Consider the following 25,814-nt stretch of genomic DNA (forward strand, 5'->3'; position numbering starts at 1 on the left):
GTATCAAGCCAAAGGGAACATTTGTGTTTCTATGCTGTTTTCTTTCGCTTCATTTTATTACTGCATTAGTCCAGTGTCCAGCCGCTGGTGCTGCTGGGCACAGAATGGGGAAATATCCATGGGGCAGTCACTGAGGAAAGGGCACCTACACAGGCTCAAAGCTCTTGGAGGAAAGTCAGAACTAAAATGTAGGTAATACAAACAACAAAGGCTTGTAACAGTCACTGTTATCTTATAAAAGTATTTGCAGTAGAGACTGAGGTTTTGCAATCTATCCAATGTCATTAATGGCAACACAATTTCTCATTTAACCAACAGCTGCAATTTTATATCTTGTCCTAAATAGTATTCTTGGGTTTTTTTATGCTTCTAGTGCAAGATGGAGTTCCATGCCTGTACTTCTGGCAAAACCATCACAGCTCGATGTGAAGGGCCCTGCCCCTGCCTGCCAGGACCTGAAAGTTTAAAACACAAGACAGAGAAAACTGGTAAGTTGAACTGTTAATGAAATCATGGCAGATGATTTGGCTCCTGCTGTGTTCTTATAAAAATGTAAGAAAGACTTTTCTTAACTGGCATATTTTCTATGTAAGGCATTCTGAGAAAGAGGTGTGGTACAACTAATCATTTTCTAAACAGGCAGCGCTTTCAAACACCTTGATTGCTGCAAAACTAACTCCTACTTGAGAGAGTATCATAGGAGAACTACATCCTGGCTAATGAACTGAATTATTTTAAATGAAAATATTTCAAATGGAAATATTGAAAAGTTGTAAAAGAAAGTAGAAAAGAAAATATACTTTAGGCCTCCATCTACTTTCTAGAACAAGTGTTACTCCAGCCTACTGTTTGAAAATTCAGGTTTAGTATCATTTTTTGAAAATTGTAGACATTCTTCTGCACAGCTTTCAAACTTTGACCAAGTGTTGTAGATGGCAGTGTTCTGAGATCAATATATAACTGTACTATCGCTTTGTGTGGCTTGAGTCTTTTGGTTACAGAATGCCCACTGATAAATTGCCTTATTCATATTTTCTATTTCTTGTAGTCCTTATCAGGCTACAAGAAATATTTCCTTTTCTCTGCCCTTTCTATTTCTTTGCCCTTATCAGAAGGAGTATCAGATTAATAAATCTTCAGTGACATTTCAAGCTTACAATTTCATTCACACAAGAGAAAAAAGATTCTAATAACCCTTATCTTGATAAATGCAATTTGACAGGGCATATGTATTCTGAAACCCAGGCTTTTGTTTTGCCTGATTCAAACTTTAACTCCAGCCAACAAAGCATTAATTTAATGAATTGGGTGATCTGCAGAGCAACTTTCCTGAGGGCTTTTCAAGAGGCCAAACTTGAACTAGCAATGCTCCTGCCATTGCCCTGGTGACAAGGATGATGTTGTTGTTTTTGTTATTATTATTATTATTATGTTAGTTATGTGGTATCTTTGTGCTTTCTCTAGTGTTCACACAAAATTATTTTATTTTCTCATATGCTGCAATTATATCATTAATATTGCTGAATTAGCCTAAAAATCAGTAGTTTGATTTCTCACATAAAAATTCATGTGAAAAAACTCTGCAGACCATTGAGATTCATTTTTTGCTCCCTTATTTAGTTGCCAGCTTTGTGAAGTGTAATGTTAAGTAGAAAATGATTGAGAGCTAAACCTCATGCCTTATACAGACATGCCAATGGAAAAATAGTAAGGAGAATAACAGTGCAAGTGCTTCCAGCAAAATGGAAATGCAGCTCTTCAAGCTCACATATCAACGCTTTTATGCCTATTACACAAGAAGGTTAAACATATGTGGTTGTGAACTTGCAGTTTGAAGAAAGTTTGCATTAATCTTTACACATTCATTCAACCATATTCAAATATTATTCCATGATAAATTACTTTCAGAAATTAAAAATTTAAAGGAACATTTAATTTCCAAAGTAGTGTAATTCTAAATGTCATGACCTTTTTTTATACGCTTATGAATAAAATTGGCAGCAGCATCAAAGGAAAGCAATCTAATAAGTGTATGTGCTCAGAGGTAACAATGGACTGTGGTGTCTGAGTCTTATTCCTTCCTCCTCCCTGAGCTCCTTCGAAAACATCCCAGCTTTGAGGATGGAAATGAAGACTAATAATCATGTTAAAAATTGGAATTCCTTTTGCAATGCTAACTGCTGCTATGGAGACATTAATAAAATAGCAGGAATGCAAGCAAAAGAAAACTACACCAGAATTATTACCTTTAATGGCAAGTAACAACAATAAAATCTTTCTACCATAAAGTTAAATCTTTGAGGAGATGGCAGGATCATGTTCTTCATTTTCTTAAATGGAATTTTGAATCAGTGTCTGAGAGGTAGAAAACAGGTCTCTGTGAAGGTACTAATGGAAGATTTTGGAAAAGGAGACAAGCCCTAATGCTTTTACTTTTTGCTGTTTTAAGCCCATTTAGATTCCTTTGATTTATCCAAACACTTGATATGCTTTGTAATTCACAGCAGTATCCCAGCTTTACAATATGCTTCTATGATAGCTGCTGATTTTCAAGTTGGCTACCCAGAGACAGAGGTTGAGCTGTAAACTGCCCTGAGGTTAGCTGCCCTTCCAGAGTGTGTATGCCCTTTGATTTAGCACTGTACAATGAATAAGGCTATAATTTCAACAAAAGTAAAGGACTAGAAACTGTCTCTAAGTGACAGAAATTATTTAAGGCACAGAACCTTGTCTGCTGGCTGTTCTCAGGTACCTCTTTGCAATAGTAAGTAGAGTCCTCATCAAGCAGAACTTATTTTTATACCAAATGAAGCTTCCAAAAAACCCACCCCAAATAAGTTCAGATAAGAAACAAACTGTTTCATTTCTTCAGAAGCTCCTGGCAAGTGGAGAGATTCTTGCCTTGAATGTGCCGTTCATTCTATCAAAACACCAACGCAGTGCAATGGCTGGGCTGTCTCTTGGCAGGTGTGAATTTGTGGTTGCAATAATGTGGTTCTGTCAGCTTCCCCCGTTGCTCTGTGAGTGCTGTTTGGTCTGTGTTAGCGGTGGAGGTGCTCAGGCAGGGTGGTAAATGTTTAACAGCCTGTCAGGGCTCTTTCTGACCATACCCTTTCTGGGCTCTCAGAGTGCTGTACTCCCAGCACACCAGACTTCATTTGTTGCCATCAGGGTTGCAGAGCCACTGGAGCATGAGTGGATGCAGTAATTCAAAGTAGGTTTATCCCTGTCTGTGCATTGTGTGCTTCTGACCTTGCAGAAATGCCCAAGGCAACTTCTCAGGAAATTTTATTATCTTGATAAAGGGAATATAAGGTCAATAGGCAGAAGGAAATATATTCAAATATGCCAAGTGTTGTTTAAATTTCTAAGGAGAATCAAGGGAACATTTTTAAGTTGCAGAATAGGTCTTGGCAAGCTTGATCAAGAATCTACATTGTTTAGGGTATGAATTTTAGCATTTAACTACCAGCCCTATTGGGTGTGATGGATGAGAAGGTCTGATGTTCCTTTCCTATATAAAAAGAGCACTCAGTGCATGAAATTCATTGGAAGAAACCACAGTCTTGTTTCCCAAATGAGTTGTATCACTTCTTGTGTCTGAATGACTGACAACTAAAAGAATTTAAAGTCTTGAAATCCACTTTCAGCAAATATTTCAGCTTCAAATTGCTGTTCACAGATTTTCATCACTGCAGAGTACATAATTTTAAAGTTTATGAAGATGAAGTTTGAGTCATGAACATGGTTGATTTGAAATTGGTGCAGATTTGTCAGGAAATGTTTCCTTTTGTGGCTTTAGATTTGAAAAAAGGCTCTTTCTGACACTGAATTTCCAGGTAGATTTCTAAGTTACTTACTTGAGTCTCAAACTCTGGGAATGGTAAAAGAAAAGCATTCCAAAATTAAGGTTTCAAAGCTTTAGTATATCCCATGAAAGCCAGGTGGGTTTTTTCCTCTGGACTTCATCAATAAATAGTAGGTTTGTTAGCTCTAACTATGCAGGATCTGATATTTTTGCTCCAAAATTTTCTGTGTGAATACTGCAATTCAGTTTCTTAATTTGTTACATGATGAAATGAACTTGCTCAAGTAAATCTCAGTTATGTAGTTTCTGTAAATAATAATTACTATTACCAATACAATTTTCCTTGCCTGCAAGCTTCCACACAAGCAGATCAGTCTTTATGCCAAAAGCATGGAAAAGCATCCCCAAAGCATGAAAGATTCACTTTCTTTCACTTCTGCAAGATACTGTTTGTGAGTAGTGAAGTAAGTGACTGCACCCAATTAATATTTGATTAAAGAAAGTCAGGAAGCAGGCAAGGACAGATAGCTCTGCTCCCCATGGGTGGCTGTTGGTGTCACCCACTCATCTTGGAAGCAAAAGCCAATAGCTCCAAGACTGAGCCAGCAAAATCAAGCTCTTGCAAGCATCAGAAGAGCAAAGCAGTGGTGGCTGAGGGCTGTTCTGCTGCTTGACCTCACATGAATCTTCTTTTTGTGCACTGGACAAAAGCAAGAGCTGATGGGGGAAAGGCCAGTTATAGAATTAAATTTGTGTTTTTTCCTGTTCCCAAATTCAGCTGACTGGGACTGTATAATTAGACAACACATAATGTGAATTGCAAGCTTTATCATTGAATAACCAAGTCTAAACTTCTCTTGCACCAGTATATGAACAGCATACTTTAGCATGTAGGTGCAAACAGCCAAAATGGTACGATTTAAGAGCTCAAAATTCCTAAGGAGGAATATAGAGAGATTTCAAACATCAAATCTAAAATCACTTTTCAACTTGAGCAAATACTATTGGATTTTTCACCACCATTCAATATTCCCATACTGATGTTCTGAATTATAGGTACAAAGCATTCATACAATGGAAATTAGAAGCAAATTTTCAGGTTGCTGTTTTTTCCATCATAATTGTGTCATAAAGGAAAATCAGCCAAAAAAACTTGGTTAGGCCTGAGAGTAAATTTTGGGTTGGATCTGTGATGCCCTAATGCTGTTTTTACCAAGGAGTATGAATTAAAATATTTTTGTGCTTTCAGCAGTTATGCACAGAAAGCACCCAGGTGCCTATGTGAAGGCTGCTTTGACATGAACTTGAAAAGGAGACAGGAGTGTCCCCTGTAGAAATGTTGTGTTTTGATCTGGCTCTAAGGGTTTGGAACTTGGCACAAAAGCATTGATTGCAGCAGGCCCCAGACAGATAACAAGTTAGGGATGATACCATCCATTGACTAGCTGTCACTTTTTGGCATGATCTTCTATGGATTTGATCAAATTATAGCAGGCTCCAAAATACAGCAGACAACATCTGCTTTAGAGGCAGCACTGGCAGAAGGGAGGAGCAGGCAGCACTTTGCTGCTCTCAGGTGCTTGCTGAGAGGATGCTGAGTGCAGTAGCAACATCCCTGTCAGCAGGATTTGCCCTTTTGGTAAATGCATCTCTTTAACAGGCTATCATGGCAAGAGAATCACGTTGAGCCAAAATTCCTGACATAATTTTCAAGGCTGAACTAGGACATGAGACATAATTCCTCATCATTGCTAAATAAGGACTAATCCCAGATGGCAGCAGGAGACAGGAACTGCATAAAAATAACTGTGTTGTGGTGTAATTATATTAAAAACAGTAGGGTATTCTTTTCAATCCTTTTGAAATCTTTGCAGAGAGAACTTTTAAGGCTGTGTTAAATCCCTGGTATCTCTCTGAGGCTGAGTCAAGTCTTACATTTTCTCAAGCATTTATAGCAGTTAATTTACCCAGGCTTAGCAGTAAATACAGGTTTCACCCCTTCCCCTGGAGTGGTCACCTGCTAAAATAGAAATAATATTGAAAAAATTGATTTTGTGGGTCTTATCCATGTAACCAGGAGCTGTGGTTCCACATTAAATTTGATACAGAACCCAAATCTAAAAGGGTCCCAAGGGCAGTGTGGGCATCACCTGGATCACTGACCCTGCAGACAACTTCCCACCTGGACACACAAAGGATACAGGATCCCAAAGGATACTGGGATGCATAAACCCACAAAACCAGTGAGAGCACACTAAGACAGCTCAATGGTTGTTAGTTTCATAAACAGCATTAAAAAAAAAAAGTTTAAATGGCTATTGATTTCCTTTTCTGGCATAAATAAAAGGTTAGAAAATGACAGACATAGTAAACACTTTGTGTCAGCAAGTAACAATAATTTTCAGACAAGAAGTAATTTGATTTTGGATTGCCAACAAAAAACTATTGAAGTGGCACACTGTGTTAATAGAAACACCATCTAGTAACAGCAGGTGTTTGTGTGCTGATAATGATAATTAGAGCACTAAAATTTCTCTCATCATAAACAAAATCAAATAAATAAGACTGGTTCCATATAGCTTTTTCTCATGGATATTGATTTATGCATTGTTGGGAGTATTTCCCTCACATTTATTCCAAAAAGAAGTTTGAAAAATCTCTGGAAACCTGACAATGAAATAAATTATAGTGCATATCACTGTGGTGTTAAAGGTAAAACATCCCAGTGTGAGGGGAAAAAAAGCCCCAAACCTTTTCAGTGAAACACAGTGGAAAACAAGACTTAGGGTGTTTCAAATACATCTGTTTCCAGTTTCTGGGTTGTTTGTTTTTCTTTTTTCCTTTTGGTTTCTTAAGTTATTCCAGGATAAATCTGGAACAGTTCTATCAACAGTGTTGAGCTAGTTACTTTGGGTTAAGTTATTCTGTGTCTATAGAGGTATAAATGAATATAGCCTAGAGATTAATTGATCATTCCAGACAGGTTGTAACTTTTTATGCAGCATTGTGGCAAATTAGTTCTTGGTTTTTTCAATTTCTAATTCTTTATTAGTGCAGAAGAAGGAAGATGGCATTTGTGATATCACCACCTCATTCCAAATATATATCCTTGCATATTTTATAGTTTCCACTGACCCAACAGGGACCTTTCTACATTAATTTGCCTCTGAAGAATTGCATTTTTTTGTAATTCAGTTTAATGGACTGCATGTAAATCAAAAAATAATGTTATCTGTTTTCTCTGAAGTAGCTGTCTTAGATGTGGACTAGAATGAGAATCTTTACTAAATTACTAAAATCTGAATGATTTGGCTCAGGCCCATCTCTGTCAAACAGGAGTCCAACATGCACACAAAACCACTAAAATACCCTGCAACACAAAAAATAAATAATGGAGAAGCTTCTAGGCAACCACCATAGATCTTTATGCCCCAAATATTAAAATATCCATGTTACAATATTTAGTGTTTTTCTAAGATTCAGGGTCAAACTCTGAAAACTGGATTGGTCACTAAAAATTGCAGTTTGACCTTCCCTGCAGGTTTCCTGATGTAGCCTCTCTGGAGCAGTCCTTGGGATCAGCTTGGACAGTCAAATCTCAAATTTGGAGCTGAATTATAAATTCTTAGACCCTGAAAGCCTTCAGACAAGCTTTTATAATATTTCTAATTAATAATAACATAGAGAGTGGTTAAGATTATGTTTAAGCAATCTGTTTACTCGGTCCTGATTTTCAAACTTGGTCTGAACTACATTTCCATAATATTGTATTCCAATTTCATTAATAGTTTAGAAGGCTGTGTTTATAGGGAAACATTTTCCTTTATGAGACTATACAATGGTATCACTATGTGTTTGGATTGAATAATTTATAGTCTTGGCTCCATCTTGCTTGTCTGAATGTGATTTTACTATCATTGTGACCTATTTTTCTATTTGTTTACAAAGATAGTTGGGGTTCAGGTGTTATCAGGCACAGACAACAGTCAGAAATTGTCCAAATTTTAAGTACAGTCTGTAGCAGCAAGTACTTGCTTATCAGGGAATCCCTGTCAGCAGGAAAAATGAAAACTGGGTAAAATAAAATCATGTCACTGTCATTCCAGACAGCAAGTTGCATGTTATAAATGCCTCATTGATCATTCACGACTGAAATTCAGATTTAAGCTCTCAGTTCTTGAAAAGGTTTCAAATGTCCATGGAGAGTTAAGGATGCAAAAGGAAAAGCAAAAGGGATACCATACTTTGAAAAATCCTGGGCATCTTGGTTGAGATCACCAGAATTAGGCTTCATTTGGGACTGTGAAGTGACAACAAAATATCCATATTTCTCTCTTTATCGTGATTTTCCAAACAGTTCTGGTTCATGGTTGTTTATCTCCGTAATAACTAGCTCTGAAAAAGCAATGCCCACCTATTTCTCAAGTGTGTTGCATCCTCTGGTAATGTTATACAATAACATTCAGGTGTGGCTAAAAGAATAGTTATATAAAGAAAAAGGCACCTCATTCTGTTTCGTTGTTCTCACAAAGGGATTAATTAGCTCCTGCCTGAGCTGTTTGGTTGAAATGAAACCCAGGAGAAACACCAGAAATAAGTTTGGAACTGCAGAATCTTCTGTTTTCGGGATAGGACCAAACAAAACAAACAAACCTTGGGTTTCATGCATGGAAAACTCAAGGTCTGCAAACCATCCCTGTGAATTCAGTGTTTTCCATAAGCTCTTAGCAGGAAATGTGCTGGAGGGATGCCTCAGCACTGGGACTTTGGGGACAAAGTGCAGTGAGATTGGCCTGTGTAAAAAAAATCCTTCCCACGTTTGCAGTTCTTTCCTCTGAGCCTGATGGGCTGCAGAGGCACTGGAAGAAGCATCTCATATATGAAGTTTCTTATCTCTAAATTAGATTATTGGTGGGCAGTGGAGACTCAGTTTGAGGGAAATTGCCAAAGGCACAAAACTAACCAGTGTCATGAACTATATATCATGCTTCCCTTTCATTTTAAATATTGACACTAGCATTCTGGACATTACAAATAAAAAAATCTTTCCTAGAAATCTTGATATTGTACATTTGAGATTGGTACATGAAGCTTATATATTAATAATTTTCCTCAATTTAGTAAAATCCCATGAGCAATAAGAAGTTCTGAACAACAAAAAAAAATTACAAGATCAGAATTTTTAAAGCACAGGTTTTTACCAGTAAATATAACTTTTAACTATTTTGATTTATTTTTTTAATTGTATGAGGATTATGCTGTATAGTGTATAGAGTAAGTGCATTTGAGAATGCTGTTACCCTGAAGGCAATAAATGATTAAAATAGATTTTTCAATAAACAAGCAAGTGGAAGGAATTGTTATCTGTTCAGTTTACATTATGCCAAGAAATCGAGTTGTTTGCAAAAAACACTGGACAGTATTTCACTTTTTTTTTAAAAAAAGTTCCTTTTTGTATTTTCAATTGGATGTCCTTGGGAGCTGGAGCAATAGAAATGGGAAGAAGTTCATTAGCACAAAGTGCATAATTATACACTTGGGGTGTAATAATGTGAACATCTGCTTTGTCTAAGTGCTCCTTGGTTAGAAATGTCTGGAGGAGGAAAGGCCTCAGTTGTGCTGCTGGTCACAGAATAACTGTGAGCAGTTCTGGGCTGTGAAAAAAACATTTAAACCTCAGGGATGTCAGGAGGGGCATCTCCAGAAATACTGGCAATTCTTGACAGGACATTGGTAAGACTTTGTCTGGAGCTTTTTTTGTATATTCATATCAGCCATGCTCTATCAGAGAGAGTTCCAAGATGAAATAAGAGACTGAGTGAGTTTTTCACTGCTTTAGTCTAGAGCTGAGCCATTCCTGTCACAGACTTCTTTGCTCTTGACACAAACGCCTAGTAAAAAGTCCTGTCTCCTAAAAGCTAACTCTACAGCACTACTGAAAAGATTTGCTACTGCTGCTTTGGAGAAGCTAAAGGGAGAAAGCAGCCTGTATGGGTATTTAAATGATAATATAAATACAGCTTTAAGTCAATTCTCTCAGTATGCATTAAGTGGAAAAAAAATATTTTTTGCACATAATTTTTTTAGATTTTTTTCTCGTAGTCATATAGTTTAGGGTGTGAAATGAATGAGGAATTTGAGGAAAGGGGAAAGACATCTGCTACTTGTAAGGGATTTTGGAAAATGAGAGCTCATGGCAGCACTTCACACTGCCAAGGTTCTTGAATTGAAAGGCAACCTTGCAAATGTCTATCCACTCATACCCAGGCTGATTTTCTCTCTCTTTCTTTTTCTCACTCTTTTTTAAGACGTGTCTGTTAAACATCACTGGTTTCTATTTTTTCCTTACCATCCCTAACACAGTAAAGGTGATTGAGGGGTTTCTGTTCATGGGCTGCTGTAATTTCCATATGGTTTTGCAAGGCTGTGCAAAGGTGATGTGTTACTGCTGAGTCTTGGGACATGAGGCATTTGGCTACATTCTTGTGACAAAGAATTCATAAAACAGAATTTATGCGGTGCTTTATGGAACCAGCTGATTAACTGCAGCCCTCAATAAAGGAAAGATGCCATGTGCAATTGAAGTACAGGTATAAAAGAGCTACAATAAAGAAGATGCAAGTGAAAACAATATATTAAGCTCCTGAGAAGGAGATTCATTGTCAGGCCTTTGTGTTTCAAAAGAAATTCAGGACCTGCTGATATGTGGTGCTGTTATTTCATGTTGTACGACAGCACTGTTAAGAGCAAGGCATTGGAAATAAACTCCTCCTGACCTTGGGAAACTGAATTACATTAATGCAGTTTATGTTTTAAGCAGGCCTGGGCTCGTGTGTCACACTCTAAGAATTAGTGAAGGCCACAAAGTTGCTCCCACATTTAACTTCCTATACAAAGAGATTATTTTCTTATTTTATGGCAAACTGCTACCAGGTTCCAAACACGTTTCTGTTTGCTTGGGCATAGTTTCTATCAGCAGATCTCACAAGTGCTTCTCTTTGTAGATACCTACACGTTAAGTTTGTAAATAATTTCCAATAGTATTGCAATTATCATTGGAGTTTCAGTTTCTGTAATTGGAAATTTTGCAGATATATATGAGTTTGAGGTTCTCTGTGGTAGAGTCACTGTGTTTATAAAAGTATTGTTAGGCCAACTTATTTTTACTAATGCTAAAGACAGTGCTTCTCTAGCAACTATGATAATGAAAAATACTGTGGTTTATTTCTCCTGGTGCTTCAAATACCCTAATATGGATTAAATGTGTTACATTTTGGACTGGTGGAATCCCTAAGAAAAGTGTTGCGTGAATTTGGACTGAAATGCAGTTCTTTTTCAAGTAGATAGTCAAGGGGCAAATTCAGAAGTTTGTTTCACCAGTATGGCAATGTTCTGAAAGTAGCAAGAAATGTTTTAATTATGAAATAATGGAATTAGAGTTAGCAGTGCAAACTGTGAATATTTTATCATGTCCTTGCCAAACATCTGTCCTAAAGGAGAGTTAACAAATTGGTTCAGTCTTTCTTAAAAAGCAGCCATAAATGCAAATGTTACCTAGTATTATATTATTGCTTAATATTCTCCATGACAGCAAGACAAATTTCAGTCTGCTCAGTGTTAGAGCATTATCCTTGGCAACATTTTGACCAGTGTATTTTCTTGCCCTAATTCAGATGCAAGAGAATACCAGTCTCCAAGCTCTTCGCAGGCTTTGAGTAATTGCCATTTGTTTTTGTCCTTCACCTCTCTGCTCTTCTGAAAACAGATTGTATTCCACAGCAGGGTTTCAGTGATGAGAGGTAAAGTAAACCCTCCTCTAGCAATTGGATGCTTTGACTTCCTAAAGTCACTGCTGCTTGAAAGAGAAATTGCTTTCCCTTGAGAACATGTGAGCAATAAAAAAAAAACAAAGTGTAGATGAGTTTGTGTAAGGGCACATAAAATCCAAATTCCTGGCTGTAGACATTTTTGTGAGGAGCAGAAAACTGATTCACTTATTACTAGGGTGACCATTGTATTTGTCTAAGGCATTTTTGAAGTCCAAAGGCTCTTTAAAATGTTTATTTCCCTGGGGAGACAAATGCAGGATTCTGTAGTGCAAGTCAAGTATGCCAGCCTTTAACAAGATTATGAGAGCCTTTTCCATGGGTCTGCAGTGTGAAAAACATCCTTAGGTGTAGGTCACAATGAATGAGAGGAGAAGAAAGTAGCCAGCAGAGATCCAGCCAGCTGGCTGGTTTTATGGGCAGTTTGTTAGACTGGCTGTAAAGGACTGGTTTCAGATTTAGACTGGTGTCTGCAAAGCAGCTGGGTGCACACATTCTACTGGAAATACTCCTCTTAATCCTCTGGGGCAAAGCAGTTACAGGATTCAATACTTTTAGGAAATTTATTTTAATAGAACAGAATGCCCTGGACTTCTGCAAATGACTTATCTTCCTCCTTATACAAGGCAAAATTCAATTTGCTTTATTTCACAGCTGACTGTTTTGAGTCCATATCCCAGGCTCTGTATCAAGGCTGAAGAGTGGCATTGATGCCAGAGTGATAAGTGCTCTGTTAGTGTCTAAACACAGAGATAAGGCTCGAGGACACTCATCAGCTAATTCAAGATAATAAATTAAATAGAAGTGAGTTGTAATTTATGTTGTTAATAAGTCTCTTTCTCCTGTTAGTAACATGCAAATCTATGCAAAATTATTTGTTTTGCATAAACAAATGGAATTGGAAAGATGCCACATGGCCTAGCTACAGAAAGTCCTTAACAAATTGCATAATTTTAATATCACTAAACATAGTCTAGGTGCTTGGCTATGTTCTTAATTCAGTTCCTCTTGCTGTTGTCAAATACTAACCAACATTCTTGTTGTGGGCACTTTAGCACTTTGTGCCACCAAACCCCTTTACTTGAGCTGTTTATGCTCTTTGCTAATGTTAATGGATTCAGCCTCACATTGCCTTGGGGTTTCAGTTTAATGCACAGGTAAACAAATGCAGACCCAGCTGCTGTGACTCACACACATCAGGAAACCTCCAGCAGAGGTTTAGAGCTCCAGCTTCAACTGCTGTACTCATCTGATTTCCAAAACAAGAATTACTGTTCTCCACAGAAAACCATTTCAGTTGGATTTCCAGAGGGCTCTTTTCCAGTTTTTTTTTTGTGTAGACACCTACCTTGCTCCAGGGACTGTTGTGTCATGCACATGCTTTTAATTTCTTTTCAGATTTTGAAGACCAATTTCTCCCTTACTTTATTTAATGGCTGTCTTCTGCCAAGAAGTGTTAAAATAGTTTGCAGAGACCATCTGTCCTCTTGCCAAGGTGGAATACTTGGGTTCTCCATGTGGCCATGACACTGCCAACTTTTCCACTCACAGCAAAGTTTCTTCTCCTACCTTTCCCCATACATTTCTAAATATAATTTAGGAATGGAAGACAGTTTTTTGTAAGGCTCTGTCTGCCCTGTGGATAAATTCCATATTTGTTCTCTTTCACTCTCCATTTGATTGTGCACTGACTTTTGTATGTGGTTGTCTTATCTTCTGGCCTTCTTCCCCAAAACCAGTACTGTGCAAATAATTGATTTTTTAGTTTACTGACTGGACTGGAGTCAGGATTTAAGGGGGTAATTCTTCATGGTAAAGTAAAAGACCTTTTAAAAAACTCTTTAAAAAATGAAATCTGACAGTTTTTGAAGCAGAGACATCACTTGGAAATGAACAAGCTAAATGTCAGTATTGCAGTGATTCAGCTTGTCAATCCCAATTTGTAAATTATTTTGATAATCTCAAACTACATTAACTACATTTTCTGCAGCACAGAAACTGTATTATTATTATTATTATTATTATTATTATTATTATTATTATTATTATTATTATTATTATTATTATTATTATTATATTACTACTACTACTAATAATAATAATTTTCTCCCAAGGAGTACAGTAGCATCTCATTATATTCTTTATTTTCTTTTAGCAATGACTTTGCTTGTAACTCTGCTTACCATGTAAGCTTTTGAGCTCCTGGTGTACTTCAAAGACACTTTGTCATTGCATCAGAATTTTAGCTTCTTGTTCATATTTTTGATCTATCTCAGCTCTAAATAGTGAAAAAATCATGGGAAGTTGAAAGAACTTTCTGGAGAATAACAACGGCACATTTTCCCACCATCACAGTGCATTAGGCTAAATGAACCTGGTGTGACCATGCCATATTCTTTTATCCCTTAACATCCTGTCCCTCAGACATTTGTTCATTTCCCTGGGTCTCAGGAGATGCCCATTAATCCTTCCTGGTTCTGCTCAGGGGGAATGTGCTCACATGGTGTTGAGATGTCCTTGTCACTGGGCTGGAAAGGAGCCAGCACAAGGACATGAAAGCAAACTTCCATTTCTGTCCTGCACTGGAGTAATTTAAGGATAGTTCATAGCTGCTCTGTGCATTGTCAGTGTTGTGACAGCTTATCCTTCCACATCAAGGAGACATAACCAGCTCCTGCATCACCACATCAGTGATTCAAATTGTTCCTTAAATAGCATTTGCTGGTCTCTGTTGAAGTACATGGTAATCAGTTCCACAAAGCTGCACTGATGATTCTCACATCTCTGTGCCAGAAATTACTCTTGACCATATTATGAAAGGAAATGAATGGCTTTTTTTCACTAAAGTGGTTTGAGTATTTAGCATATATAATATACAGTAAGTGCTATTATCATTACAGAAAACTCTTTTTTTTTTGCTGTCTTTTCACAACTGTTTAACTTCAGCTAGAGTTTACATTTCTCAGTATTCGTGGCTTGTACCATACACATAGGTCTGGTGTAGGTTGTAGGGAATACTTATTTTCAGTGGAGTTCTCCATACAGGAGACTTGTCAGTTGGAAAATCAGGCAGTCAAGATCTCTGCCTGCTGCAAATCCACAGAGCTCCATTAAAGTCAGGGCTGATTTGTATCAGAGGGACCCATCTTGGAGCTTTGATGTCCTCCTCCTTTCAACAGAAATAAAGCCAGCTCTGTAAGAACAAGAGTTTAAAGCAGTTCAGTTCATACCAATTTGTAGGGATCTACATCACTATTATATATGTTTAGGGTTCTGTAAATTATCTCCTTAAAAATTAGAATTATGTATAATTTGCTGGTATGTTCCCATAGCTACACTAAAGATGTTAACCACTGTTAATGTGGAATGTAAGAGCAAACACACTGTTAACAAATGCAGGATTTGTGCATGAATTCAAAGCCTTATTACCATGTTTCTCTTCTTATCTCACACCTGAATGTCACCAGCCTGGGAATTATGCAAGACCATGATTTCACTTTTTTTGAGAAAAGTGTCTTTTGAAGCTTCCTGAATATGTTTTAAAATACCTCTGATATTTGAAATCATTGTCAAATAATTGTTTAGTTTTCAAAGTACACTTGAAATTCGGAAAGGTTGCCAAGTCCATCTATTAGATAAGATTAATTCAACTCTTTTCTGTATGCAATATGATGTGGTTTTCACTGCATATTTTTCTACCATTTGGTCCATGGCAGAATTTTCTCACTCAGTACAGAGTGTTGTTTTGGCCATGTCATGTTGCAGGGTACAGGAGCCAACAGTTCCATCATATTTTTCCAAAGCTGCACAGCCCAAGAGGCAGCAAAATTGCAAAGGATGAAGCAAAAACCTCACGTAGGCAGAGCGGTTGATGTGTGCTCTCCTGAAGAATTTAATTCTGGTGCAGTCCCTGGCTCTGATTTCCTTTGCAATGGTGCCCATGTTGCTAAGCCAGATTTTTCACAAAGGGTCATTAGCTGCATCTTCTAATTTTCCACTTTCCTGATTTGAAACCCTGAGGCCTGATTTGCAGAAGTGCTGAGCACTCACAGCTGAAGGGAATGGTCAGTGTGGACCTGTTAATAGTTTTCATATACCATGCAAAAGCAAGTCCTCAATACCTGGAACTAGAGATCCAAACATTGACTCGCAATACCCTTCTCATATTGCTTTTGCTTTGCTTTGTAATTCAAATTGCTATATAATAATCCCTATGAATGGTATAGCGGCAGCAAACAGCACTGGTGATTGATTAAACACTTCAGTTTCTCCTCAGAGTTTAATTAATCTTAGCAGCTCTTTATTGCTTTATAGGTTACAAAGCAATAGAGATTATTGCCACTTTAGGAGGGAATAGAGAGGAGCTTCTCTGCACGGTGCTTGTGGCTGTTCCCCTTTCTGAAAGTCTTCCCAAACAAGAGAGCAGAAAGTTAACTTGCTTATGAGTTTCAAATACTTGAAAAATTCTGTTCCCCTTTTCTGAGGATGAATAAACAGCATGTGGAGTTAGAGCTTCATAGAAGCTTTGCAGGCAGACTGAGCAGTGCCTCATGAGGTGACCTCTCCCCTGCCCTCACAAAGACCCCTTCCAGCCAGAGCTGCACTTCTCTCTGTGTAATGGGATCCCTTCTAAAATCTCATTAAAGGAGGCTTTTCTCCCTTTAGGTTTTTGTTGTTGTTATTGTTCATCCTTCTGTAAGAAAGGCATACTATATAAAATTTTATATCTTTGTACTATGGTGGCCATCATATTTTTTGTTAATCATTTGACATCTCTATTGCCTTTCCCTTCCTTCTGTATATCTGTGAGGGTATTGTGGGGATACATTATCACTCCATGTGACATTTTGTACCCTTTGTCCAGCCCTTCTTAGATTTTGTTTTTCTTCTGGCACAGAATTCATTCTAGAGACTGACCTATTTTCTTAGCCCGTCTCCCCATCCCTTTTCCTGGGAGAATTCTTGTGCCTGGCTATGGGACAGTAGCTCAGGGCAGCACCAAAGAGTCAAAAGGAGGTGCTCGGGTTTAGAGCAATCCATTCAGGTGATGGGTCACATCACCCCTGTTTCTCCATGCTCTCCTTGGCTGGATAGATTGGCCTTCCCCATTTTCTTCCAGCACTTGCAGTCCCCTCATTTCTTGCATGACCCTGGGTCCCTTTGCAGTAAATGCCCCCATTTAAAACAATAGCAGGAGAAGATGATTACCTGCCACTTCTTTTACTCAGTGCTACCTTCACTCTTTATTAGTTTTAAATTTCATACAAAATAAAAAATCCTAAAACCATGGTAGCAAGAAGAGGATTAGCATTGGGTCATAATATACCATTTGGGACTCTCAGACCTTTTAAGGGTGAAGGGTGACTAGACCCCTTCACATCTCCATCAAGAGAGATTATTTCACACAGCATAAATACATGTGAGCTACTGGCAGAATAAAATTAGTGGCTATTACACACCCATTTTCCTCTTTTCTCAAATTCTTTTTGTCACTGACTTAAGAACAGTTATTGTCTGTCATTTCCTTCTCTTCCTGCTTTTTTCTGGGCTGCACAGTAAGAGCACAGAATGTATATATAACCTGTAAGTCACTTGCAGCATGAAGTTAACCTTTTAAAGATTTAGTATTTTGATTATTTACCATTCCACCTGTTCCTCTCAGATTACCAAGACAGCCAAGGAACAGCAGTGACCAGGCAGTCAAACTTCAGAACCGTGAAAAGGTCACATTAGAAACTGTATAATGCACTTAGTGCATATTATTCTGCTGTCTCTTAAAGACTTTATGGGGGATTAAAAACCTCCCTTTTGTGACAGAGATCATAATGAGAACTGAAAATGTCACAACATAAATTGATTTTATGTTAATGATTGTACTAAGAATGAGAAATCATTCAAATACTACTTTTTACACTAAACCTTCTGCTGCAGAGTTGCAGTGTTGTGCTGCTCCAGGTTTTAGCATTCACAGCATGTTCAGGCTTGGGCTGGGGACTGCCCACTCCCCATGTAGGAGCTGCACTCATGTTGCAGTGTGATGCAGGGATCCTATTCCAATACACTCGTCTCACCTCGTGCTTGGCACACCTGTAGTTACAGAGGGATCAAAGAGCCTGAATGGGTAAGTTGAAGGAAGCCAAGCCAATATCTTCATCACTATAAGCCAATCTATCACCAGCACAACTGCTCCTAGCTGGGCTTGGAGGTGAAAAGGAAATTAAAATGAAGTTTCTCTTGATGCTGGGCTCCCTGGGCAACTTGTTGGTGTCCATGCAGTCTTGCAGTTGGAGAAAACACAATTTTGAATTTAGCTTAGATCATGCTTTAGAATAAAATATAGATGTAGGCAGTTTGGGTTCAGGCCTGTATTATTTGCATACTTTTATTACCTAATTTCCTTATTCAGTACTGTATTCACCTCTGGGAGAAGAATGCTGGCACCCTCCTTATGTGATTCTGGGGATGAGAATGAAATGTGCACAGGGATGTGGATGATCTGATTCTGTCCCAGGAGAACTGGGGAGTTTCAAGTGAACAAGTGAGGCAGATGCTGAGTGATAGTGCTGTGTTTTCATCTGTCTCTTGAAGGGATTAATTTCAGCAGAGTAAGCACAAAACCACTTTCACAAGTAGCTTTGTGATATCTGTATGATACCTAGTGCTGTCAACAGTTTTGAAAAACAGGTTGTTAGAGTGTAGTTCAAAGCAACTGGTTGCTGTCCTAAAGCTGCTAGTGATCTGGATTTTACCCTTTTTTGTTGTTGTTGATGGATATTGAAACATCTTTTCCAGAAAAAGGCTCGCTAGTGTTTCAGATGTTGCATACACACCTAGATAAGAAGGAAAAGATTAATGTCACTGTAACCTAATTGTAACAAGACACCAAGATACTTTTCCCTAAATCACTTTCTAACCACTATTAACGCTCTGTGAATTCCTTGAGAATATAATATTGGGTTTATCTGCTCATGGAATCATTCTTGAAGGAAGCAGATGTGTTGTTTCCTGTCCATAAATAACTTCATACATAAATAAGCCTTACTGACACCCTGCAAGTATTCTGAGAACATGTAGTAAAAAACCCCACAGATTTGCAGAAGAGATTTTTAAAAGCCTAGTAATAAATAACATACTTAAAGAACTGACATATATCTGCTACAAAAAAAAAAAATGGCAACAGCTACCAGTGAATAGAAGTTCCCTCTGAGATTTACCACCTGTATGAAAATCTGTATGATAAGGAACAAGGTAGGCAGTCAGATTTCAGAAGTACCTATTTAAGGGTGAAAGAAAGAAAAAAATTACCAGTTACAACTTTGGAAGTGAAAAATGTAGTTTCTTGATATAATCAAATCACAGGCCTCATCTTTTCATTTCTTTTTTCCTCACTGTTAGCTATTGGAATTTCGGGAGTCTAAATTAAAGGGGAAATGGCAGACTTCAGTTGATTCTCCCCAGAACTATTGACATTATCCTTAAAGATGATTATTTTAGTTGGAAAATCATGATAAAATGAGAAGATCTGAGGCAATGTGTAGCATAGCAATGAAACAGCAGAAGGAAAGTCTGCATCTCCTTATCCCTCTTATTACATCCTCTTTCCTAAGGTGTGCTCCCATCTTCCAACACACCTCAGTCCCTTTCTTTTCACACTCAGTCACTCCTTGGCTGGCTTACAGGAGCTCTGGGTGTCAGCATCATCTTGCTCTGTCCTCTTTTCCCAGCTCCTGTGTTGCTATTCCAGCTCTGGTGCTACCTGATCTCCTGGCAAAAAATGACACTTCTAAATGTGTTTTGTGCCACCAAAAACTGTGGAAATCCAGGGCACAAGGAATATTTCTCTGTCTGCTCTGGGGTGCCCTGACCCTCCGGGGTGCCCTGATTTTGACCCGCATTCATGGAGAAAGTTTCCCAGACTTCAAGATAGACCTGAATCCACATGAGTGTGAAGTAGATTGTAGAGAGTCGTGAAGTGTATCACTTAGGTGGGAAATTTAGATTTTGGGATTTTTAGTATGTTGTGGATGGAAGCAAGATGGAGGGCACAGGGTGTTATCCTGGGCTTCTTCTTCATGCTGCTTCCTTCTTCTCCATGGGTTTGGGTGGCATTTTGTAATAGAGCAGAAAAGTCCACATTGCAGGCTCTTTGGGATCAGTTATTGGGTGAAAAGGGAAAATAATCCAGGTGTCAGCTCTTAATTGGATAGTTTAGCTTTAAAAGACCTTGGAACAAGAGATTGTTGGCCATTTTTGCGGGGCTTTTCCAGTGCACTGAGCCTGGTGTGGGCAGCGTGCAAAACTCTAGATAAGACAATAATAAACAAGAACCTGAAGACTGAAAAAATCCAGAGCATCTCTCTTTCCTGACACAAGACCACTCCAGGAGGGTCTCCCCAGACAGGAGAGCCCCCTGGGAGGGCCCAGCTCGAGTCCCAGAAGTCGGGGAATCGGCAACAGCTACCCTGGCAAAAAACGTCAGCTCATCACCAGCAAACTGCCTGAGCACATCTCTGTATTGATAAAAGCCAATCTGTATTGGCTCTTTCCTGCCCCACATCCATTTGTTTGACCCTAACTCTCTTCTCATGAGCACAAGGCTTTTGAAATTGATTCTTTCCAGAAAATGTCTGTCTGCTTCTCTTCTATGTATGAGCTGCTCCTGTTCTTCAGCCCTGATCTTTCATCCTATTTATATAATCTTTATTGTGCATTATCTTCATCTTAACTACATAAATAACTTGAGGAAAAGATCATATAATACATATTATTCACTTTATTATAAATATTCACACATAAATCTGCAACAGATTACTTCCCAGTATGAGCTAATGTTCTTTTCAGAATGAAGGCATGGCCATTAACTGAAAATTTTTTACATGGCTTCAGCTTCAAATCTGATGCAATTTTATCTGACTTTCATCTGATTTTAATTCAAGAATTTGCCTGCATGTGCAAAGTAATTTCCATTAGTTTCTTCCCATTATCTCTACAGCCCTGTGAGTAATTGCTGCTGTCTATGAGAGAGTATGTATTAATATTTTGTTAGACAAGATTGTAACAGGTGGCTTTTTACTCTGATTTTTACAGACTGATAAATGTGATAAAGAATAACTTTTCCAAAAGTCCAGTCTCTTTAAACTTCAGGTCCATATAACAAGCAAGCAGGACTCTTGATTTATAATATTCCAGATAGAACATATTGCGATTAAACTCTTAAAGATGATGAAATATTGCAAGGAAAATAACCTGAATTTTTTTTTCAACTCAGAGCAAAGAGATCTGCCCACATCATGACATTTGATGCCAGGCTTATTTGCACCTAATCATATTTGTTTCAACAAATGGCAAATAAAAAATTACAAATAGAACATTTTGATTTAAACCTGTGACCTTCACTCCCAGAAAATCTCAGTATTTTCTGCTAAGTTTATTCTCTGGATGGAAAAAAAGTGGATTAATGTGCCAGCAGTCAGCAATCTGTGCATGTAGACCCCTTTGGCTTGTAATTGTTATTAAACTGGTTCACTGCATCCTTCATAAAGTGTGGAGTCTCTTGGTAGGGGAGAAAATAGCCCTGTGTTTATTCTGAGAACTTGTGAACTACTGTAATTCATTTCAGATTTATAGATTCACCATCTTTAAATTGATGTTGTTTTTTACAAGGAAACAAACAGCCAATTTTTTTAACAAACCAATGCAATTTAATTCTTATAGAATTTATCTGCCTGTGAATCAACAGCATAACACAATTTTAATTACACTGACCACACTTCACTGAATTCCCTCATTCTGTAGCAAAGCCTTATCAGAGTAAAGGTCCATGAGATGTGTTGAGCTCTGCTGAGCCCTAAGTCACAAGATCTACATTCTTATCATACAAAAAAAAAAATAAAAAAGAGCCAGTCATTTACACTTCTCTCTTGGGGGAAGCAATACTTACTATTATATAGAGAATTAATGGCAAACACAAACTACTAAGTGCCTTTGTGGTTAAGAAGTCAAGTGCAAAACCATCTAAAATATATGATTAGAAAAAAAGGAAGGAAGTGTTGAAGCAGGTCAGCAGCGCTAGACTGAAGTAATTATTGTCAGTTGTTCATGATGTATGAATTCACAGCTAAGTGGATTTTACCACTTTCTTTGCGGCAGATATAGTTCTCTGCTAGTGAGGCTTTGTATCAGCCCACTCACACTTAACTGCAGTGTCTTCTGAATATATAGATATGAATTCATTGCAGCTGCCTTTGTTGTCTCTGAGAGGAAACTACTGAAAGGAGATCCCATCCAATGGCAGGGACATGTGAGTGCTGTCCCTGTGTCCCTGGTAAATGCAGAAGAGCTCTTTCCTCACAGCAGTCACAGTGGGGGGAAAAGGCCTCAAAATCAGTAATTTAATTGCTTGAACACAATTTCCCCCACTTTTAAAATAAACCCATGGAGAGGAATTGTCTGAATCAAGAACTATTTTTCTCTATTGCATTTAAATACATTTGAGGGGTTTTTAATAAAAGCTGCACAACCTTCTTTGCTGAACTGCCATTCTCACCTGTTGAACCTATAATTCAGCTCAAGCAGAGAGGTGGAAGTGGTGATTTCCTTCTGGTTTGGGACAAAAATTGAGAGATGGGCTGAAAAGAGAGGCCCAGGGGGAAGACTTGGCAGTTCCCTGGCCTGACCCCAGCCCTGCAGACAGCAGGAAAGTCCCCATGGCTGCTCCTTGGAGATTTAGTTTTGTGGGAAGGCAGATTGACATGACTTTGGCACATGTGACTTTAAAGAGTTCTGTGGGCTCAAAGCCACTGGGGACATAGGAAACAAATCTGACTTTGTTAGCAAAGCAGACTTTGTTAATTCTGTTATTTAGAGCACTATTTATTTTATTTTTTATATATAATCATTAACTGATGGTGGGACTTTGTCTTTCCATTGAAGAGTAGAAATAGCTGAACAATTTAGGAAAAAAAGTAATTTCAAGGAGTTCTTAGGAAGACTTAGTCAGTGATTTTGATTTGAAATGCATCTGTAAGGGACTAGAGAGAAGAAAATTTGAAAAAGAGCTCTCAGTCAATGTGCTGTCACCCACCATTCTTGCTCCTTGGCATCTCTTGTAACATCTCCCAGGTCTGACAGCAGAAATGGTGCAGTTCAGTCCTACAGTACTTTTCAAAGTACAGATGGGCCAAGCACAGATGGCTGAATTGCATCCTGCACAGCCTCTCGCTTAAACAAATATAGAATAATTTCCCTGACACTGCTGGGGTGTTTTTCAGATTTACATTGAACTAAATCATGCCATGAATTTTTGATTTTCTCTTTATCATCATCCATCCCAATTAGTGAGTTTTCTTTCTGACACAATGCCAAATTGTTATATTCATCTTCATATCCTTTGCAAGATACATTTTATGCATCTGGAAGGGGTTATACAGTTCTGTATTTTATAGACACCTTCCTTTTAACAATTTCCTTCCTTAGCTAATAAAGTAGTCAGATATTTGCTATGCCCATTTCATGTAAAAAGAATAAAAATATGGTTTCTAAGCAAAAAGTTTACAACCTTCATAAAGCAAAGGGAAGCAACAACACCAGCACTGCTAATTAAAAATGTGCCAGCACAGGCCAGCAGTATGTGCAGTCTTACAGTCAGTGCCTCAGACAAGGATTGTCTTGTATTTGTCTGGGTTTTTTATAGGCATCGTGTTAAAGCTGAGTTTCAGAAGTCCCCGAACATGACTTTGCAGGTGTTTACAGAGAGTTTCTGACAGGTGTGACAAGAAAAGCTAAAGATACTTGGTTCAAAATTTAGTAACTGGGTAATAAAGGCTGTCATAGTTAACAGAGAGCAGTCAGGGGTGGCTCGGTAGAGGTGTGATCAGAAGTGAAATGTAAAGGGTCTCAAAAGTGAGACTTACAGCTCATGTGTGTGTGGGGGGACTGGGAGAGCAGTGGGAAAATGCAGGGAACAGAGATGGCCTGGTCAGCACAAGGAGCTGGGCTGTGTTATCTTTGCAAAATTGTCTTTGCAGAAGCGCTCTGGAAGGGAATGAAGGGAAGATGGTGGGACTCAGCAAGGCCAGAGGAAAGGGCGTGAGAACAGGCAGGAGGAGAACTGATACATTCACTTGCCTGTGAGAATGGATTGGAAATGATGCTTTAAAGTATGATTTACTGACTTTGCACAACAGCTAGGCAGAGATAAGCTTGAGACAGTCCCAGGAAAGGCTGCAGCCCCACTAAAAGCATACAGAAAAAGGGTGGGGAAATCTGCAGTGAAGGGGTTTGAACACTAGACAGGAGCAATGAGGAGCTCAGCTCTGCCTGTGGGGAACCTAAGCTCACCAGTTGGCATTTTTCAGGTGTATGAAATTTAGACAGAAATTTCAATTTGATGGGAAGAGGTCAACCCATCTATCCTTCACCTGTGTGTCTTGGCAACTGAACTGAGTTTGTGTTTGTGGAGGACAAAAGGAGGCTGGGGACAGAGACATCTCCCAGATTGTTGCAGAGAGCAGGAATGGGACCTGCAGGAAGACAGGCAGAAAAATGTAGGAGCAGAAACCTGGGAGAACAAGGTTCTTGAGGAAACTGCCCTGAAGGTAGCTGAGAGTTGGAGAAATGGAGGAAGAGGGTTGGCATCAACATTGGCTGGACATGCTCAGTTTGGAATGGATGAGTCTGTCCGTACTGGTGTGCAGAGAGTGGATGCTGAGCTGGGAAGGAAATTCTGGTGGTGCTTTGGAACAGGACCCAAGGCACCAGAGGGGGTTGAATGAGTTCCCAGACAATGGGGAGGTCACTGGGATTTATGGTAGAACTGTAGTAAGTAAAGGAGAATGATTGCAACGTTCCTAAAGTGAGAAGTCACTTTAGCTATTCCTGTACTGGAGAGCTTTTATTCAACAGTTTTACAAACACATTCTATTGGCAGGGACAATGCCAGAGCTGCAGCATTTGCCCAGACAATACCAGTATAACAAAAGATACATTTTTTTTTAATTTAGTAAAATATACCAAGCTGTTTGAAAGTAAACTGATGGTGAGAGCAAGAGGAGAGAAAAGTGGGTGTCATTTTCATTTTCTAAACAAGCAGAATAATGATCTTTAGAATTCAACACAGCAGCTATTGAATTTTTCATTCTGAGATAACATAAAAGATACAGATATACAACAAACACAATTCCTACAAAAGCAACTAGGTGAAAAAGGCTCAGTGAGATGTGGATAACTGAATTTCCTCTGACAGAAAAGTGATTGGCAGATCAATAGCCAAAAATTTCAGCTCTTGAGAAATCTGTGAATATTCAGCTACAACTCTATTGCAGATCACAGTACATTTCTGTGAGTCCTTCCACTCCTTATAGGAGCTAAAGAATGAATTTATTAATCTTTGTTGATCTATTGACCTTTACGTTTATGTCCTAGAATACAGATTTACTTTTGAAAATCCCCAGTTACTGTGCATGCATACATATTCCATCATGCTGTATATACAGCTTAACATATGGAGAATTGATATGAATCCTTTTCCTTTTAAAAGTGCCTAGAGAGGGTTCTGAAAGGGGAAAACAATCAGTTCTTGTTTGAAAGCAGTCAGCTCAGGAACTGAGCAGCCAATTTGTAAGCTGTGAGACACTGTCAGATGAAAGGTTTCCCTCCATGACCCTGCCAAACCTCCTCTGCTCCCCACTCTCCTTGTGCCCTGATGTCAGGTCATATTCCACATCTCTCACCTAAAAGAAATCCAAAAAAAAAGGTCTTTTATTGGGCTTTTGCTGGCTGGCTCAGAGGCTGGTACAGGCTACCCCGGCACTGAACTCCCTCCCCACTAAGCACTTAATTACCACAAGTTGTGTTCCTGCACTCTTAGAGCCGAGTCCTGTCACCTGCACCTCTGTGGGATCTTCAGGAAATCCTTTGGACTGATGTTTTGTGCTGCTCCCTTGTGCCTGCTGCCTGTAAATACACCAGTGCCTGAGTTCTGCCTCCTGGCTTTCCCACTCACCATTCCTCTGACGCAGGAAAATATATAGACTTGTTTTCATGAAATGTGGGTGCTTGAGATTTTTTTTAATTACAGCTGAATTCTGTTACACAGTAAAAAGGCCTTGTAGGCTGAGTTAACATTTTCACTTTATAATGTTGACAGTGCAATACAGTACAATTGAATTAATCAGGTTTTC

The 25,814-nt window shown here is 38.5% G+C and overlaps 1 protein-coding gene across 2 annotated transcripts in view; it reads left to right on the plus strand.

The window, feature by feature from the left end:
- Positions 1–25,814, plus strand: part of SPOCK1 (SPARC (osteonectin), cwcv and kazal like domains proteoglycan 1) — a 267,842-nt gene that overhangs the window by 209,909 nt on the left and 32,119 nt on the right. For both annotated transcript variants that reach the window (XM_030957132.1, XM_030957133.1), the window contains one exon: positions 374–488. In XM_030957132.1, coding sequence (XP_030812992.1) covers positions 374–488 — 115 coding nt within the window. The remainder of the gene's footprint in view (positions 1–373; positions 489–25,814) is intronic.

The sequence above is a fragment of the Camarhynchus parvulus genome, chromosome 13 (genome assembly GCF_901933205.1).
Source record: "Camarhynchus parvulus chromosome 13, STF_HiC, whole genome shotgun sequence".
NCBI lineage: Eukaryota > Metazoa > Chordata > Aves > Passeriformes > Thraupidae > Camarhynchus > Camarhynchus parvulus.